Source organism: Cydia pomonella, chromosome 4, assembly GCF_033807575.1.
Source record: "Cydia pomonella isolate Wapato2018A chromosome 4, ilCydPomo1, whole genome shotgun sequence".
NCBI lineage: Eukaryota > Metazoa > Arthropoda > Insecta > Lepidoptera > Tortricidae > Cydia > Cydia pomonella.
The window spans coordinates 24,952,338-24,970,591 of record NC_084706.1 but is presented as its reverse complement, the minus strand read 5'-3'; the positions used below and the strand labels follow the sequence as shown (position 1 = coordinate 24,970,591).

General features: G+C 38.0%; 1 protein-coding gene across 3 annotated transcripts in view; it reads right to left on the bottom strand.

The window, feature by feature from the left end:
• The window catches only part of LOC133517337 (cyclic AMP response element-binding protein A), a 259,857-nt gene that overhangs the window by 22,902 nt on the left and 218,701 nt on the right, over positions 1-18,254 (bottom strand). For all 3 annotated transcript variants that reach the window (XM_061850610.1, XM_061850608.1, XM_061850609.1), the window contains one exon: positions 10,889-11,084. In XM_061850610.1, coding sequence (XP_061706594.1) covers positions 10,889-11,084 — 196 coding nt within the window. The remainder of the gene's footprint in view (positions 1-10,888; positions 11,085-18,254) is intronic.

The window sequence follows — 18,254 nt, the reverse complement described above, 5'->3', positions numbered from 1 at the left end:
ATTTGCAAGGGCAGACTCCAACTACAAGGCTAAAAAAATCCACTGTAAGGCGTTAGAGTGCGTGTTCAGATATTTTTGAGCACGGCCGCTCCTTTATATCTGATGGCGACTGTACTTCATATATGTATGAAATCTCAAGTTTCATTTTCAAAGTCAGTCAATATACCAAAGTCGTAATAAACCTGTCATGGATGTAATAAATTTAATGATAATTACATTAATTACTGTCGTATACAAATTAATCGATTGTATTTAATATGTATGCTATTTGTAAAAAATTATCAGCAAGAACGTGTCAGCGTTGTAAATTATTGAAGAATTAGTTTAAAACGTGCTTGCTTATGCGATAACTTTAGCTGATTATGTATATTCTATATTACTGCATAACCTATTAACATGACAAAAATTTGCGATAAAAGACATCGTAAACTGATTGGTAAGTATACACACAGGCCAATTCGAACGTGGACCTCACATCACATCCAAGCGATATTGGATTAATATTGTAATCATATCAGTTAGCTGTTATTCGCGCACTAATTCAATTCAATTCGTTTATTTCAGCTTAAGAGGAAAGAGGGTGGCCGATTCTCCATACAAACTTAGTCCCCATTTTCCTCTCTGGATGACAAATTGAAAAATATTTATTTTGACATAATTTGATGTGTATGTGTGTAACCATAGCTATACTCCTACGTTTGACATTTTTTCGATTCTTGTATTATTATAAATTTAAGAGCATAAAACAGATTTTATACAAAATTTAAATGCTTCTAGCTCGTATAATAATTAAAATTATTATAGCTGTGGTTGATATACAACAAATTGTGTCAAAAGATTTTCAATGTTAATATCTAGAGAGAAAATGAGGACTACGTTTGTATGAAAATGTGATTTATAACTCATGGTTACATCACGAACACAAAAAATAAAATAAAATATAATTTAAAAGTGCGGACAAGTCAGAGCGAAATGAACGCCCGAATCAAAACTGATATGAATCATTCAAATATCAGTTTCACGTCAGGCGAACGTTCGAATCGGCCTGTCAAGAGCTGCTCAGGCGCACACGGTCAAGCGTGGTTGACGAGCACGTAGACTTGACAATTACGATTGATCGTTTATTCATCATCATCATCAAATTCCCTACTGAAATAAAGTACCTACTGTATGTTATTTTGTTTATTTTAATCCATATTCATTGAATTTTTTTTAAATACTTATGTAGCCGCCGTACAGGTCAGGGTCTCGACGACTCAAATAAAACTTCGATTGATAATAAAGTGAAGTATAATCTTCCAAAAGGTACTGGTTTAGAAGGGTTCTTGCCAAAACGGTTAAAAGTAGAAAGTGGGTGTTGATAGTATGGGGGATGATGAAAGAGTGATTTGCAATATTTGATCAGTACAAAAGGTGGTTTAAAAGGTGCCTTTAATTGGCCGCGTTAGAAAATATGTGGAGCGCTCCTATTGGTGCTTTTGAAAAGCCTCCGAATACTAGCCGAGCCCGACGGCTGCGTTTAGCTACTGCATTGATTTTTATACGATAATAAGTTGCATTCGCAACAACTTACATGCATTTTAGCTCTAAGAATGTTTTGAAAAGATGTGTCCCGCCGAGTTTCTTGCCGGTCCCATATTGGGATACCCTCTTACAGTTTAGAAGGGATATAGATCTTCTCTGGTCAGAGGTGTAGGGTTAGAGCATCTCCTACTTCGCTATAAGAGAATGATGTATTGAAATTGGACGATACTCTTAGATCCTCTTTGCAATCCATTATCAATGTGCATGATGAGTGATTCACAGTGGTGTCAGGCGTCAATTCCGGTTCGTCATTTAGGGCCGGGGACACGGCGCTGTCAGGAAGTGGGTGTGGTGGCATTCCTTGCCTCAGCTCATGGAACTTTGGGGCTTAAATAAATAAATGATATGAATGAAAAGTACCCACAACACAAGCCTTAGAACTTATTGTGGGGTAAGGTCGATTTGTGTAAGATTATCCCATAATATTCAATAATTCTTTCTTTTATTATTTCAGTTCATAATACAGGGTAATTAAAATTAAAAACGGTAGCGAAGGTGTAAGTCGGTCGAGTTCGATAAGTACCGATAGATATCCTCGATAGTGGCGCTTGCGCACAATCGCTATGATTTATGGGCATTGTAATACAACCATTACGATCACGTGTGGCCTTAGTGAGCGGCGTTCAGTATTTACGATTTGGTACAGTTTTGATATTGTTAGGATGCGACCATGACACGACTCGCAATATTTCACGCGTAATAAGTATGAGCGATTTACCTTAAGGTACAAGTTGGAACCTGGCGACGTGTCGCGAATGCCGACGACGTGTCCTCGCGACACGTTGCCGCGTCATGTACGCCCACTGCTAAAACCGAAATTCGCAAATTGCGAGGATCTTTCTATTGTAGGTACTCCAACGAAGGCGTAATTAGAGTGACGGAGAAAGAAGTCCGCAATTTTCGAACTTTTGCGGTAAATCGCTTACGCTCCGTTTCGATTGAAACGCAACTATCACTGTCGCACTAATATGGAAGAGTGATAGAGAGCCACAAAGCGTTTTGTTGTCGTAGCGATAGCTACGCATATCAGCCGGCCTAGCACCTTGGCTAGGCCGGCTGATATGCGTTCTGGCGACGTGTCGTCTGCCGCTCGGCGGCGTGTTGTCTGCCGCTCGGCCACGGCGACGCGTCGCTGAGTTCGAATGGTATTTCATGGATATACCTAGATAGAAACCAGTCGTGACGCCACGACTTCTCGTTTGCAGTCGCGACACGTCGCTGGGTTCCAACTTGTCCCTTTATGTGTCACACGAACCCACCGCCGAAAAGCCGCTCCCATACAAATGAAGTTAAGCTCTCATTTTAAAACGACACGTTTTAATTAAATAAAACTTGGCATAAACATTTACGTAATATACTTATATCTATGTCTGGTACTAATTGCCTTTGCTAAAAATTGTTATACGAAGAAAATAGAGCGAGTAAAGTCAAGTGTAAAAATATAGATGCACACAAGTTGCTCAAAAAGATGTCCCATAGCTCTTATGTCGGCGAATTAAGAGCTATGGGCATATTTTGAGTAAGTTGCGTGGACCCTTATTTATACACTTGACTGTACAAGTTTTGTATGTAAAGTAAGTAAATTCAATAACAGATTTACAATGTAAATAAAGGTAACAACAGGCGGTCTTATCGCTGTGAGCGATCTCTTCCAGACAACTTTAGGGTAGCAGGATATAAAGAACAGATAACTTACTTATGTAAAACTTTTACTCGCTCTAATTTCTTTGAATTTATATTCTCGTCGTTTTTAAATGGGAGAATGTCTTCAATTGTATGGCAGCGGCTAGGTGTGAATTGTTAATGATATGATACGCGCTTTTCGCGCGCACCAATAAGTGCGAGCGATCGTTTGTTATAATTATCAAACTCAAAACAGCTTTTTAAATCCGAATAAAACTTAGTATAGTTTATTATTTATTGTTAAATACAGTACGTTTCAGACGACAGAATATAATGGGAAATAAATATAAGTATGGCCTAGGATTATTATTACACAAATATACATAGGTACGAATAAGATGTCTTTAAAAAAAAATATTCACAAAACAGTCCATCCGTAAAAGAAATTACAAAGTACGAGTATCCTAAGAATGCTAAGTTTTATAAAAAAAAGAATGATGTATGTTGTATTGTATTGTATTGTATTCGGGCGATTTTCCGCAACTCGACGACTTGCGCTTATTTTGCGTGATATGTTGGGGGTGGGCTAGTCCTGCTAGCCCAGCTCCTCGAGGAATCCTATCAAACCTTTAATGTTGAGTAGGTCCTCGGGGAGGTCTCTCGGAGATCCGAGATGTTTAGCCCTGTATGGAGTTACTCCGCTGCATTCCAGCACCACGTGAGAGGCTGTTTCTTCTGTCTCCATGCATCCTCGGCACAGGGGACTGTCTGTGACACCTGTTGTGAAAAGATGTTTGTTAAATAGTCCATGACCTGTTATGACACTGGTTACCATACTCAGTCGGACCTTCCCTAGTTGCAGGAGCGCCCTTGTGAGTTTTCCGTTGATGCCAGGCATGGCTTCTTTTGCCTGTCTGCATCCAGTCTGGTTCAGCCAGTGTTCTGTGATGATGTATGTTTGTTCATAGTCGGTATGGAGATTTCTGTTCTAGTTCAGTGCCCTGGTTCAATCCTCGCTTGGCAGATTTGTCCTAAACTTTTGTTAGGTACCTATCATATTTCCATGGCAACGTTTCTTCAAATTCTTCTTTAAACTCCATTTTCCTTATATTTTTTTTTCCTTATCGGTTAAAAGTCTCCACTTTGCAAACAACAGATGTTTGTAATGCACTTGGAGATTTGTGGCGAAACGACCGTTTCAAGAAAACAATTAACTTTACAGTACATTTCAAACAACTACGGTGATAAATGTCATCTCTAAATCACATTTGAAACTGGGTCTATAGCAAATTTATTGTTTTCCCTTTATTTACCAATAAAAAAATTGCTGGGACAAACCGTGACAATGACCAGTGAAACCTCTGTGGAAACGTCGGTAAATAGAAGTAATAAAATAAATTGTCTATAGACCCTGCAATATTTTTTTTTATATATTTTTTTTATTAAATATTATAGGACATGGTTACACAAATTGACTAAGTTCCACAGTAAACTCAATGAAGTTTGTGTTGAGGCTTAGACAACGATATATATAATATATAAATATTTATAAATACTTAAATACATAGAAAACACCCATGACTCAGGAACAAATATCCATGCTCATCATACGAATAAATGGCCTTACCAGGATTTCAACCCGGGACCATCGGCTTCATACGCAGGGTCATTACCCACTAGGCCAGACCGGTCGTCAACCATTTGTACTTTATTTGTTATATTGTGTAATAAAGTTTATTATTATTATTTATTATTATTTATTGTTCGGAGAACCAACAGCTATAAATTGTACAATAGTTATATATATATAGATAACAAAGAGCCAATTATAGGTTCCCACCGGTAGCAACAGGTTAACAGATAATTGGTGGTTAGCACTAGATTTTTTTTTTTTTTTTTACAACGTGTTACCACTAATATTTTTAAATATTAATACTTATTATATTATATACTGAACAAAGAAACCAAAACTTATTAGTAATCTTAATACGTTAATCGATACAATAATATGCCAACACATACGACTCGCTCACTCAAGTAATTTGTCTGTTAGAATCCGTCTTATAGTTGTGATGTTGCTATTAAAAACGTCTATATCCCGCTCCTTCGTTAGTTCATTTAGACTTTTACCAGCTCGTAGTAGAAAGCTATTCTTTCTGTAATTACGTGATGAAAAAGGAATTGAGAGGGGAGGGAAGTATCTTTTAGACCTAGATGGAGTATTGAAGGAGAGCTTAGCGAGCAAGTCAGGACAATCAATGTTACCATTTAAAATATTAAGTATATAAGTAATATCTGCAATCTGTCGACGTTTATGTAGTGGGATAAGGTGATGTTTTTTACAAATATTCTCATAATTGGATGAATTATAAGGAGTTTTCATTTTAAAGCAGAGGTATTAATAAATAAAGTTATTTAAATAAATAAATAAATAAATTTTGCGAGATTATGCATTTTGAGGTAATACATTTTATTTGCATCTGTCACCGTATCCAAGCTGTTTTAAAGTACTAGAAGACAGTTGACATTACGAATTTTTGTGTCAAATAGATGTTTATATTGTGTAAAATTTTGCGTTGAAAGTTTTTCTAATTGTGTCATTTTCAATACCTACGTAAGAACGGATAGAATCTGGACAATTAACTTTTAGTTTACTCGTAGACCGACATTTTTTGCGTCTCTGCCGAATAAACGAACTTGACATTTTATATCTTATATTGCATAAACGTCGATAAAATATAACATTCTAAATATAGATTTCGTTGCCATAAGTATTAAATGCATGTACCTACCTACCTACACTTAAGAAATATTGAGTGCCCTTACAGGGTGTCATGTACCTACTCTTCTAATCCTATCTGAAAATTGTAAAACCTAATGTATAATGAGCATGACTGCAATACAATAAAGAATAAAGAATAAAATATAGTCTGTGGAGTTATAAAAAATCACGTTTCCAATTTAATATTTGTCTAAATTTTCGGTGTATCAGTGAGCAAATTCCTTGTTTGTTGGCTCGCCAAAATACCCGTAATCCCTAGGAAATAGTAGGTATTTATTCGTGAATGTCATAATGAAAGCACATAATATGACCTCTCATTAATCGCGTGGAATGCTGGCCACTATTGAGATAAATACAGTCATTACTGAATGCATTGCGTTACATATACGTGTTGTCATTGCTGCGTTTACAGCTCTGTAAATCGTTTTTTCAAACCGGATCCCTTTCTTTCGCATAATTATCGAAAGTCATAATGTAATGATAGTCATACAGTAATACCCCGCTTTACGCGACCCCGGATAACGCGGATTCGCTATAACGCGATTTTTAGATTTTCGCGCTAAATTGCCCCGCTTTACGCGAGTGCACTATTGATCACTGGATTGATAGTATCTGATTGGTTATTCACTTGGCCGTGGCACATCGCGCCACCTCGGATGGTAATCTACCTTCTAACTATAAGTATTATTACGTTATTGGGTGTTCGGGTTACTCTTCTTCTAGGAGGTAATGCTACTGGGGATTTCAAGCTAAAACCGTTGCTGGTTTATCAGTCAGAAACACCGCGTGCAATGAGAGGCACAAATAAGATCACTCTACCAGTATTTTGGCGATCAAATCGAAAGGCGTGATCCTAAATTTGGTACTTTCTTAAAAGACCCCGATATACGCGAAATTCGCTTTACGCGATTTTCCCTGGAACGCATCTCTCGCGTAAAGCGGGGTATTACTGTATTATCATTAGTCATAACTCTGAAACCGTTAACTTTACAGGAATTACCTTAGGTTATCCTATAGATAGGTTAGGTTAGGTTTGTTTTATGGCAATCCTGAAAAGTTACGCGTTTCTGAGAAAAACCAAATTTTGGTTAACGAAAATGCGGGCAAACAATAGATGTCTTAAAACTTCATGGGAAACAATAGAGACCCATTTCAAACACTGAAAGGGCTTGTTCACAAATCACGCGAGGTTCGATAGGGGGGGGGGGGGGGGGGGGGGGGGGGGGGGGAGAAGGGGTTACGAAAAAATCAGGACGGATCACGGTTACAATGCCCCCCCCCCCCCCCAAGGAAAACGTACAATAACTAAATAACGTGATTCAAATATCACTCTGATGTCAGTATACGTTTGAATCGGCCTGTCTGTCTGTCTGTCAGTTCGAGCTCGGAAAATGAAGATAGATAACAGATACAGTACAGCCAACACAATTTGATTTTTTTAAAGAAAGTTCCAATTATTAAACGCTAACGGTAAACGGCCGGCCAGAAAAGTTGCAGCCGTACCAGAATGCTCGGATTGTCGCTCACGTGCGCTCCATATTTAAAAATTCCGTTGCCATACGGAAATGCTGCACGTTTTACTTTCTAGTGAGTAAATAGCGCATTCAACAGTGGAAGGGAAAATATTCATTGTGGGTTTAGTGATGTAATTTTAGGGATCTGATTTAAATCACATTTATGTTATAAGTACTTTATTTACCTAATTGCGACCCGATTCGAAGAATGGTTAAGATACGTTTAAAATCTTGGAAAGATCGTTGATCGATGACCAAACGACATGTCAAAATTGACGTTTATTTCGATTCCGCTGTGATCGCAATAAGATCTATCTACGATATTTCTAACGTCAAAGTGACATTGGTTGCCCGAATCGAGCTGCTTCTATCAATTATACGACATACAAACGATATCTAAATGAGAATTTATCTAAACCAGAACTTATCGTTAAAAGTATTTCATTCTTCGAATCGGGCCGTTGCTTTTAAACATATTGAGAGCACATTTTTATCGCTAAATATATGATGAAAATCGTAGAAAAGGTATTGTAACACCTTTTCTAAGAAGGTATGTATCTCATGATTCATGTTAGACAGTTATTTTTCACATCACTTATTCGGAGAATAAAACTTTTTCTTCCCTGCTAGGAGAGATCGACGTGGCACTTTTCAGTGCTGACATTTTTTTTGCATTTTTTTTTATATTATCTTCAATAATATTTTGAAACATAATAATCCTCATAGGTGATGTGAACGGCAGTAGGATTACATGGTAGCAAAATTAACTTCGCTTCGTTCAGGATTCAATGTACGCCCACGCCGGAAATATGATATTTTTGCTCCCATGTGAAACACTACTATTAATCCTACATCACAAACTGCATTTAAGTCGAAGTCCTCATTTCGTTACAATTTTGTTTGAAAATAATCAAATTAATATTACTTGATGTAGACGTGTTGACTATAAATAGTTAGTAAATTCAAACGTACTTTACTTTAAGAGGCTGTCAACACCCAATGTCCTTGAAATTGATGTTACTTAAACAGTTTTTTAAGAAAGACTATTTGTTTTAGTCAAGTAAGAAAAATATATGTTCATATTAATTATATTTCAAAGACCGTGGTTGTACTCGATACACGATTGAACGAAATCGGCTCGATAGAAAATAATTGCAAAGATTGGTCTTAAAATCACAATTAAGCGGTTTTATGTCTTTATTGTTTTGACTTATGGGTCTGCAATTAAAATCACAATTTCAAAACATTTATATCTAAACCATGGTTGAGTAAAATATTACACTAATAATACACTTTTTTTTATTTAAATATTTTTCTTATTATTCCCTTGCCCAGGCCCAGTAACATGCGACAGTGCTATCTCATTTACTGCGATACAAATAGACAGTGTGCGCGCTTTAGGTATTGACAGCCTCTTAACATCAAAATGATAGCTAATTGGTGTAATAGTTGTGCATTTTGCACGTATTTATTCTTACATGTACCTACCTATTGAGACGCACGGGCGAATGAGAAGAAAATTACATCATTTTGATGTCTATTGTAAGTTTGAATCTTTTTATAACAGTTTTAACACAGGCACGCATTCTGTACATTCTTTACCACGGCTCATACCGCCTCTATGTTTCTATGGAACGGAGCAAAAGACCAATAAAAAGTAACGACGCGAACACAAACATGTTCTGTTTGTGTGCTGTCATAAATTCTGAGCAGTCATCCGTCAATAAAGTTATAAATACGATTATGACACCAATTCTGGTCTGTTTGAACAGTCACGGAACAGAACAGTACAGTCATCAAATAGATAGTGGCGTGAAGGTTAAAGTGACCAAATATATCGAAACAAATAATTTTTTAGGGTTCCGTGCCAAGGAGGTACAAAAGTAACCCTTATGGTCCGACTCCGTCCGTTCGTCTGTCTTGCACATCGCTAAAAATCTCCAGAACCACTTAAGCTATCGATTTGAAATTTGGAATAGTTATGAACAACGCTAAGCTAGACACATTGAAAGTATTATTATTTTTTATTAACTATGGAAAATGTCCAATATGAAGAGGGGTAAAATTTTAAAGTCTCGAGAGACCAAGGTGAAGTATCATTTGAAAGAGCTCAAACGGTACATTCCAAAACAATTTTTTTTTCATAGTGTAACAAAATTTACGAATAATTTTACTAGCATAAAAGTCTAACTTGGAAACTCTTTTAGAAAGAAGATTTATTTATAACTAGACTTCCCCCGGGATCGCTACACAGGACTGCAGCCCGCGTAGCCAACGTGCATATCGTTCTCGCTCCGTGGTGAACGAAACGCAACTGTCACAGTCGCGCTAATATGGAAGAGTGATAGAGAGAGATGGCTACGCTACGCCACGGAGCGTTAACGATTGTAACGTTGGCTACGCGGCCTACAGCCTCTGCTAGACGCGAAAAGTCGTTATAAGTTGATACGTGTTCGAAATTCCAAAACTTCTCTTACAATCCGATTTCAACAAACGTAATGCGAATCACAGTCTGTGACAGAAAGTTTAATACATTATTAAATTTCTATTTTAAATTGTAATTGTTGCCTTTTTAGGCAGAGATTTTGTATAAACATCAGCAACCAATCCCCAGGAAATAAGCCTGTAAGTAATTATACTATTAACGTAGGCGAAGTAGAACATCCGTGCCGCAGCTACATTAGTAAGCTTGATTGCAGAAACAGTGAAGTTCCATCTGCTTGTTGCTGAAGTTATTTGAGAATCCTAATACTAAAAAACTTTGTCTCCAATATGCTACAAATAGGTAGGTATTGTAATGTTTAGTAACCAGGTAATTTACATAATTCTTCTGACCGCAAAAGCGGCGGAACCTCGGAACTTAACCTGCTCTTTAATGAAGTTATGTGAAGCATTTCGGAATTTAGTGTCATTGCTAATAATACTGTACGATTCTAGTTTTAGTCTGCGGTAAACACTTTGAACGGTCAAATAACGTATAAGACTTCAGAACAGTGTTTTTAAAATATCTACACCGGTCATTGCGCGATCATTTAGGTACTACGGTGTGAGGATGGGTGTTCATGCCAACGGTGCGGTGGTAAAAACCGATGTTGGCGTCACGTCAAACTATTCTTCAGAGCTCTTAGATTTGGACTCTCTGTGGGGATATTATAGGTTCGCAAACGGAGTTTAGACTGTAAGTGTTTTGTTTTGATCAACACGCCTTCTAAAGCCGCGTTCGACATGAGACGGTCAGATTTTATTTGAAAAGAGCATAGAAAGAGAAAAACATACTGTGTTTGTCTTATTCTGGTACTAGCACCCAAAAACAAGGTATGAGTATAGTTTTTTCTTCTTACTTACTGACAAATGGGTTTGTCAGACTATATTACAGGTCACTCACCGTCAACTTTGGTGTGGTGTGGCGATGGTGGTGCGGATTCGCCATCTGAATGTAGACTGTAGGAGTGTTCTGTCTTGATTGGCACGGCTCCCAACGCCGCGTCCGTCATGAGACGGTCGTGCAGCACCACCCCGGACTTGGACTCCCGCTCGATCAGCCAGTCACTCTCGTCCTCGTCTAGCACGTTGTCCATCTCCTGGGGAAGAAAGAGACACACTGATGAGTACTAGCACTACTAGCCCGTCGTAAAACTTAAAACTCTGATGTTAAATCTTTTTCTAACACACACAAATGATAAAATGGTGGAAAGAGACAAACAATTATCAACTGCATGACTGTTCCATTTGCTAACCATGCGATTGTTGTTGTTGTCCTAAGGCACCCCAGAGGTGCAAAGGGCCTTCACAAGCTCACGCCCTTCCTATTTTGACATTTCCGATCCATATCGTATTTAGTCCTAATATTTGACGTAACATAAAGTTCGAATCGGGTCATTTATATAGGTTAAACCAATAAAGACGTTTCTATAAGTGGCGATAAAACTAGCGATCTCGTGGCCATTGTTATCAATCTGTTAGCCATTAGCCATGTGTAGGTCAATGACCTGGCGTTGCATTATCTGGTAACCTTAAGAGCGTTATTACTTTGACCTACCCGATATCGGATAGGAGTGATATGTATAAAAAATGTTTTTCTGCATTTTTTTTTCAAAATCTTCAATAAAAGTTATTTAGTGTGTAATACTAATTAAATATAATTTAGTTATTATGTTTATGTGTATTTAATTATTCATTTAAGAAATCTGTATTGTAAAAAAAACGTTAACCCAAAAAAAGCGGATATCATGCCACAGGGCACTGTAACATCTGTCATCCTCATAGGGGCCATCCGACATCCGATATCGTATTGGCACTTCCGATAATTTCAGCCATGTCGGTCTTCCCGTCAGTTGTCGGACTGATAAATTGTGTTTGTGTGCGTATATGTGTAGGCATGATGTCTGCTGTAGTGTGCCGCTGAAGCAGCCGCAAGGCGCGCCAGCGTTGCAAGTAAACGTCCCGGCTCGCGGTCCGATATCGGATCGGACAGCGTGAATACGCTCTAACAAATTCGACTTGATTTAATAACAGCCTGTGAAGTGAAAATACAGATTAATGTAAATTTTTGCTATAGGAAATGAAGTCAATTTACTTAATCGAAGACGATATCGAAAATCGCAACAAAAATGTATGCAATCATGAATATCGCAACGATGAATCGCCACTGTATGGCTCTTTGTGATCAACGATTTGATTTTTGTCTCATTCTTGACGCAGGCGCCGCATGCGCTGATTCCCTCGATCGCGCATCGATCGTAACGACCAATTGATCCGTGTATGACCAATTACTATTAATAGTAAGGTCGTTACGATCGCGTAACGACCAAATTGATCCGTGTATTGACTGACAATTTCGAAGGGACTGATTATCACGATTTTCGTCAGATTAATCGTACCATAACTACCATGAGTGAACCCCTTAAGGCGCAGGGTAGGGCAAGGCATTCTCCATACAAACCTTGTGCAAGTTTTATTCGTTAGTTTTGGCACTATAGCATTTAATTTCATTTTTGCTTGTATATATTGGATATACGCAGAACTTGATGTAGACATTTTTCTTTATTTAAAAAATAAAATAAAAAAAATACTACATCAAGCCCTAGCTAACAGAAAAATAAGCATATTTACCAAAAATAATAACTGTAGCGCAAACACATACGAAGAAAAACGCGCACAAAGTTTGTATGGAAAGAGCTTGCCCTACCCTTCGCCTTAAGAGGCTGTCAACACCCAATGTCCTTGAAATTGATGTTACTTAAACAGTTTTTTAAGAAAGACTATTTGTTTTAGTCAAGTAAGAAAAATATATGTTCATATTAATTATATTTCAAAGACCGTGGTTGTACTCGATACACGATTGAACGAAATCGGCTCGATAGAAAATAATTGCAAAGATTGGTCTTAAAATCACAATTAAACGGTTTTATGTCTTTATTGTTTTGACTTATGGGTCTGCAATTAAAATCACAATTTCAAAACATTTATATCTAAACCGTGGTTGAGTAAAATATTACAGTAATAATCCACTTTTTTTTATTTAAATATTTTTCTTATTATTCCCTTGCCCAGGCCCAGTAACATGCGACAGTGCTATCTCATTTACTCCGATACAAATAGACAGTGTGCGCGCTTTAGGTATTGACAGCCTCTTAATGCTACCTATATTACCTTTATAAATTATATACCCATTCCAGCCAACATCAGAAGTGGCTAAGTGGGCAAGATGTTTAAAATAATGTCAACACATCATTATTGTTCTTAGAATAGGATTTCAGATTATTTTGGACATCTCATTCGCCTATAGGTACTTTTGTACAAATAGTGCTTAAAAAATGACATCAAATATTGCGCTTCGAGGTAAATGCTCTCATTTGATTAGTGACGCTTTTAGACAAATTGTGCACAATTGAGAACATTTCTCAATTCGTACACAAATTGAGGTCAATTCACTTTGTTAATTCGTAAAATGAAATGTTTCTGTTTTCCTTCCTATGTCAAAGTATCTATCTAACGCTAAGTTATTAGAATAGCATAGAAAAACATGAAAACAACAAAGTACACAATGACACGTACACCAAATAGGATTCCGCTCAGCATAAGTCGTGTCTTTTAGACGCGGCACCGTTTTTCAGGACACCCAAAATTAAAAACTAAAAACTAGAATGCTTGTGCACAAATCACGCGAGGTTTTTTCGGCTACTTTTACTCTTTTCGTTATGAATGTGATGATATATTTATTATACTTATTATCAATTAGGTATGTTTTCTTAGTTTCGTTCACTGTAGAATAATACACGTGAGGAAAAAAAATGATCCCATAGAAAATTTCAACCGCAGACCAGCCAAAATGTATTAATGTACGAAATAGCCAAAGATTTCGTGATTTCGGGATTGGTTCCATAGTAAAAGTTACTCAGTTTAAACTAAATATTTACGGGTTTGAGTAAATGGTGTACGAAAGTGGCGGACCCGCGCGAAACCTCCCATACAAACGTAGTCCCCATTTTCCCCTCTGGATATTGACATTATTGAAAATATTTTGACACAATTTGTTGTATATCGATCACAGCTATGCCACTACGTTTGTGTTTTTTCGAATTTTTAATTATTATAGGAGTTAGAAGCATTTAAATTTTTGTATGAAATCTGTGTTTCGCTTACAATAATAAAAAAAATCTAATAAAAATCAAACGTCCCCAAGGTACATCAAATTATGTAAAAATATTATGTCAATATCCATAGAGGAAAATGGGCACTACGTTTGTATGGAGAAACGGCCGTCCTCTTTCCTCTTAATAAACATAGCGTATGTCTCGTGTAATTAATAGCTGAAGTGCATCAAACAGCTGGTTATCTCCAGTAATAATTAGATCAGCAGTGGCACCCGCAGGCCAGCGCGTCTAATTGTGCGCGCGCACGACATATCACACAACTCAATTACTTTAGAGAAAACTTGCTCACAGAGTAAGTTTATGTTATTATTTATAATGCTTAAGACACGCAAGAACGTCCACTTAAGGGCCTCCGCTAGCTGGCACGGGTGCACGGAGCAGACGAGCGGGTTAACGAAAAATAGTATGAGCAACGCTAACTGAAGCGGACGCGTGCGGCGGATTTCACCTACAAAAAGCACCCGCGCGCGTGCGCGGCGGGCGTCCGCGTCAGCTAACGTAGGCCCTAAATGCTCCTAACTCTTAAGAGGAAATAATAGCTTTAAGAATAGTTCTAAGAAGGTAACAAAGTAACGGTAATTTTTCTATGAAATTTCATTTCGGGAGAAACGGTTTTCATTGACTTAATCTTAAAAAATCACTTTGTTATGTTATGTTAACTTTGTCAAATATCAAAAAGTGGCGCCATCTAATATCAAATATCAAACATTTATTCAGCAAATAGGCCACAGGGGCACTTTTACATGTCCATTTTTATGTATAGAATAGAGCAAAGGCCAAAGGTATGGCAGCATCGTTTCGAGCGATGGCGCCATAACCTTTAGGTAGTGCTCCGTAAGATGGCGCCACTTTTTGATATTTAACAAATTTAATACATATCTGTAAAAAAATAAGGATCAAAGTCAAATGGCCTTCTAAAAGCTTTAATCATGTGTCGAAAGATGGCATTAAATATATGTGGCTACAACGTTTTCTTTTAAAATACACCTCTATTTTAAATTCTCTTTGGCCATAGGGAGGCTATAGCGACATCTACCATAAGAGGCTTACACTTCTTAAAAAGCTACCGGAGTTCCAAATCATATTTGAAATTCACCAGTCCGAAGACAGTGAATTTTACCTTATAATAGATTACCTTAAATACGCTACAGCTCAAATTATACTAGAAAAGCTTCATGTTTTGAGCATAGGACGGCCATGACTCTCACCTTGGCCGGCCATTGCCTCCCATTAGCATCTCTGTGGAAACATACGTGTGGTAACTGGTAACCATGTTGGTTCGGGCGTCTTCCTTTTATGACGAATGAATTACGCACTTGGATGGGTTTGCAGTTAAGTGAGACGTAAATTGGTAGGCTTAAGACGAAGGTGGGGAACCCGTGCGAAATGACCTTTTCATACAAACATAGTCCTCATTTTCCTCCCTGGATATTAACGTAATTGAAAATATTTTGACACAATTTGTTATATATCAAACACAACTATGCCCTACGTTTGATTTTTTAATTATTATAAGAGTCAGGAGCATTTAAAAATTTGTATGAAATCTGTTTTTCGCTCCTAATTATTACAATTATCAAAAAGTCGAAAAAAGTCAACCGTAGGGGCATAGCTATCAGTGGCGGATCGTTCAAAGAACTCGATTCCCACCGGCTTGTCTAATTTCATCCCGTTGGGTACTTTCACGATCGGTTTATGGAGAAAAGGAAAGCAAAATTAGCTCCGGGTTTCCTACAAATATTTGTGACGAGCCGCCACTGATAGCTATGGTTAATATACATCACATTGTCTAAAAATATTTTCCATTATGTCAATATCCAGAGAGGAAAATGGGGACTACGTTTGTATGGAGAATCGGCCGTCCTCTTTCCTCTTAACCAGCGAAAGAATATACTCGTAGGGTCTGTGCGGAAAGAGTCGTGCTGGAATATAAGAGAACCCATACATTTTACGACTCATCTCTTTCCGCTCTGACTATATGAATCCGAGAAACGGTCCAATTCTTAATAAATACACTATTCTTCTTGTTCAGTCGGTCCCTCAATGCTGAGGATCGTGACATCATGTCCTTCTGTTGAAGACCAGGTTCCTCCATAGGCTTCTATTCCTCGCCAAGCGCATGGCCTCGTGCAGTTTTAATTGCATAGGTGCAGTGATTTGAGCACGCCATCTAGTAGGAGGGCCCTGAGGTCTGGTGCCCTCAACTTTGCCCGTCATAATAACTCTCTCCAGGCTATCCGGGGAGCGGGGGAAATACAGTGTTAGGACTTCACTAATCCGAACGGGCAAAGTAAAAAAGCCGCCGTTGACAGGATTACGGTTATGGAACTTATAAAAATCACCCACAAAGTAAATGAGCGAATAATTAAACTAAAGAAATACTCCTCTGCATCACATTTAGTAGTTGAATTTGAAGGCACGGTTTTTTAGTCGCGGAAGAAACAATTTCGAGACTATTATTAGACTATTTGCGCTACTGCAAAGCGAACTTATTGATCATGGTATTGGTACAATAAAGCAATTTTTTGATTGGGCGTGAATCGAAGCAATATTTTTATTTACAGTACATATCGTGCTACTTTATAGTACTAGTGCGAAAATTAGCATATTACGTTACTGTGTCGAACATTTACAGTGCCATATGTACTGTAAAACGTTGTGCGATACATGTGCGAATAGGTAATTCGCAACTCGTGTCGATTTAAAACACTCCCTTCGATCGTGTTTTAATTCATCGCCACTCGTTTCGAATTTCCTATTTTTCGCACTTGTATCGTAATGTACTATTACAGTTCATATGGTGCTACGTTATAACACTAGTGCGAAAATTAGCATATTACGTTACTGTGTCGAACATTTAAAGGACCATATGTACTGTAAAACGTTGTACGATACATGTGCGGATAGGTAATTTGCAACTCGTGTCGATTTAAAACACTCCCTTCGGTCATGTTTTAATTTATCGTATCGTAATGTACTATTATGATAATCCAATTCATATGCGATTTCAAGTTAGCAGCAAGCGTCCTTTTTTTTAAAGTACTGTATATCAGGTTACATATCATTAAAACTGCGCAAGTAGACTATGAAGAAACGCGATTAGAACATATTTCTCTCAAGCTATCTATACACGATAAGATCTGCGAAGCGAGAAATTAATCTACGCGCAGGCGCGTGCGCATGTTACACAAAAACTGGGATTCCATGCACGTGAGGTCAATCACTGCGTTCACGCGTTTGCAATGTCTACATTACCGGCATGTTGTCAGTTTTATGTAAGGAATAGTACAGAGAGGCCAGGAAATTAGGGATTGCTGGCGTAGTAAATGTAGACGGGCGTCTATAAATTCTTGCATATTCGAGCGATAGAGAGAAAAATAGGCGGCCGATCGTTTGCTTTTATCTTAATAAAGTACTTTTGGAACGGATAGAAAATATTACATTTTAAATACTAAAGAAAGTTCAAAAAAAAACTTTAAGGAATTGGGGCTATAAGGTGGTAGGACAGGACGAAGGCGTAGACAGAAAAGGAGATGGCGGGACAAATTAGACGCATTCTACCCGAAATGGTGGGAAAATACCAACCACGGGTTCAGGTAGAGAAAACGAGGGGAACACGGTCCTGTACCCCTACTACTACTACTACTACTACTACTACTACTACTTAATGGCGCAGCGACCCAAAATGAGTCTTGGCCTCCGACACGAGTACACGCCAGTTGTCTCGATCCTGCGCCATCTCCCGCCAGTTATCGGCCTGGAGATCGCGCAAGTCCGCTTCAACAGCATCGCCCCAGCGATATCTGGGACGTCCGATAGGCCTCCGCCCTACCGGGCGTCCCAGGTATGCCCTTTTAGCGCCGCGATCCTCCTCCATTACCCCTAGTGTAAATAAATTCGATTTCGAAAAGTGACGTACGCGTTTGCGTTTAGTCTCATTTTGTATTGGATTTAGAAAGAGCGCGCCAAGCGGGACGTTTTGGAAACTCAAAATCCTATACAAAATGAGACTTAACGCAAACTCGTTCGTCACGTTATGATGTCGATTAAATTTACACTAGGGGTACTGTAGTGGGTCACTGAGTTAGGCTAATA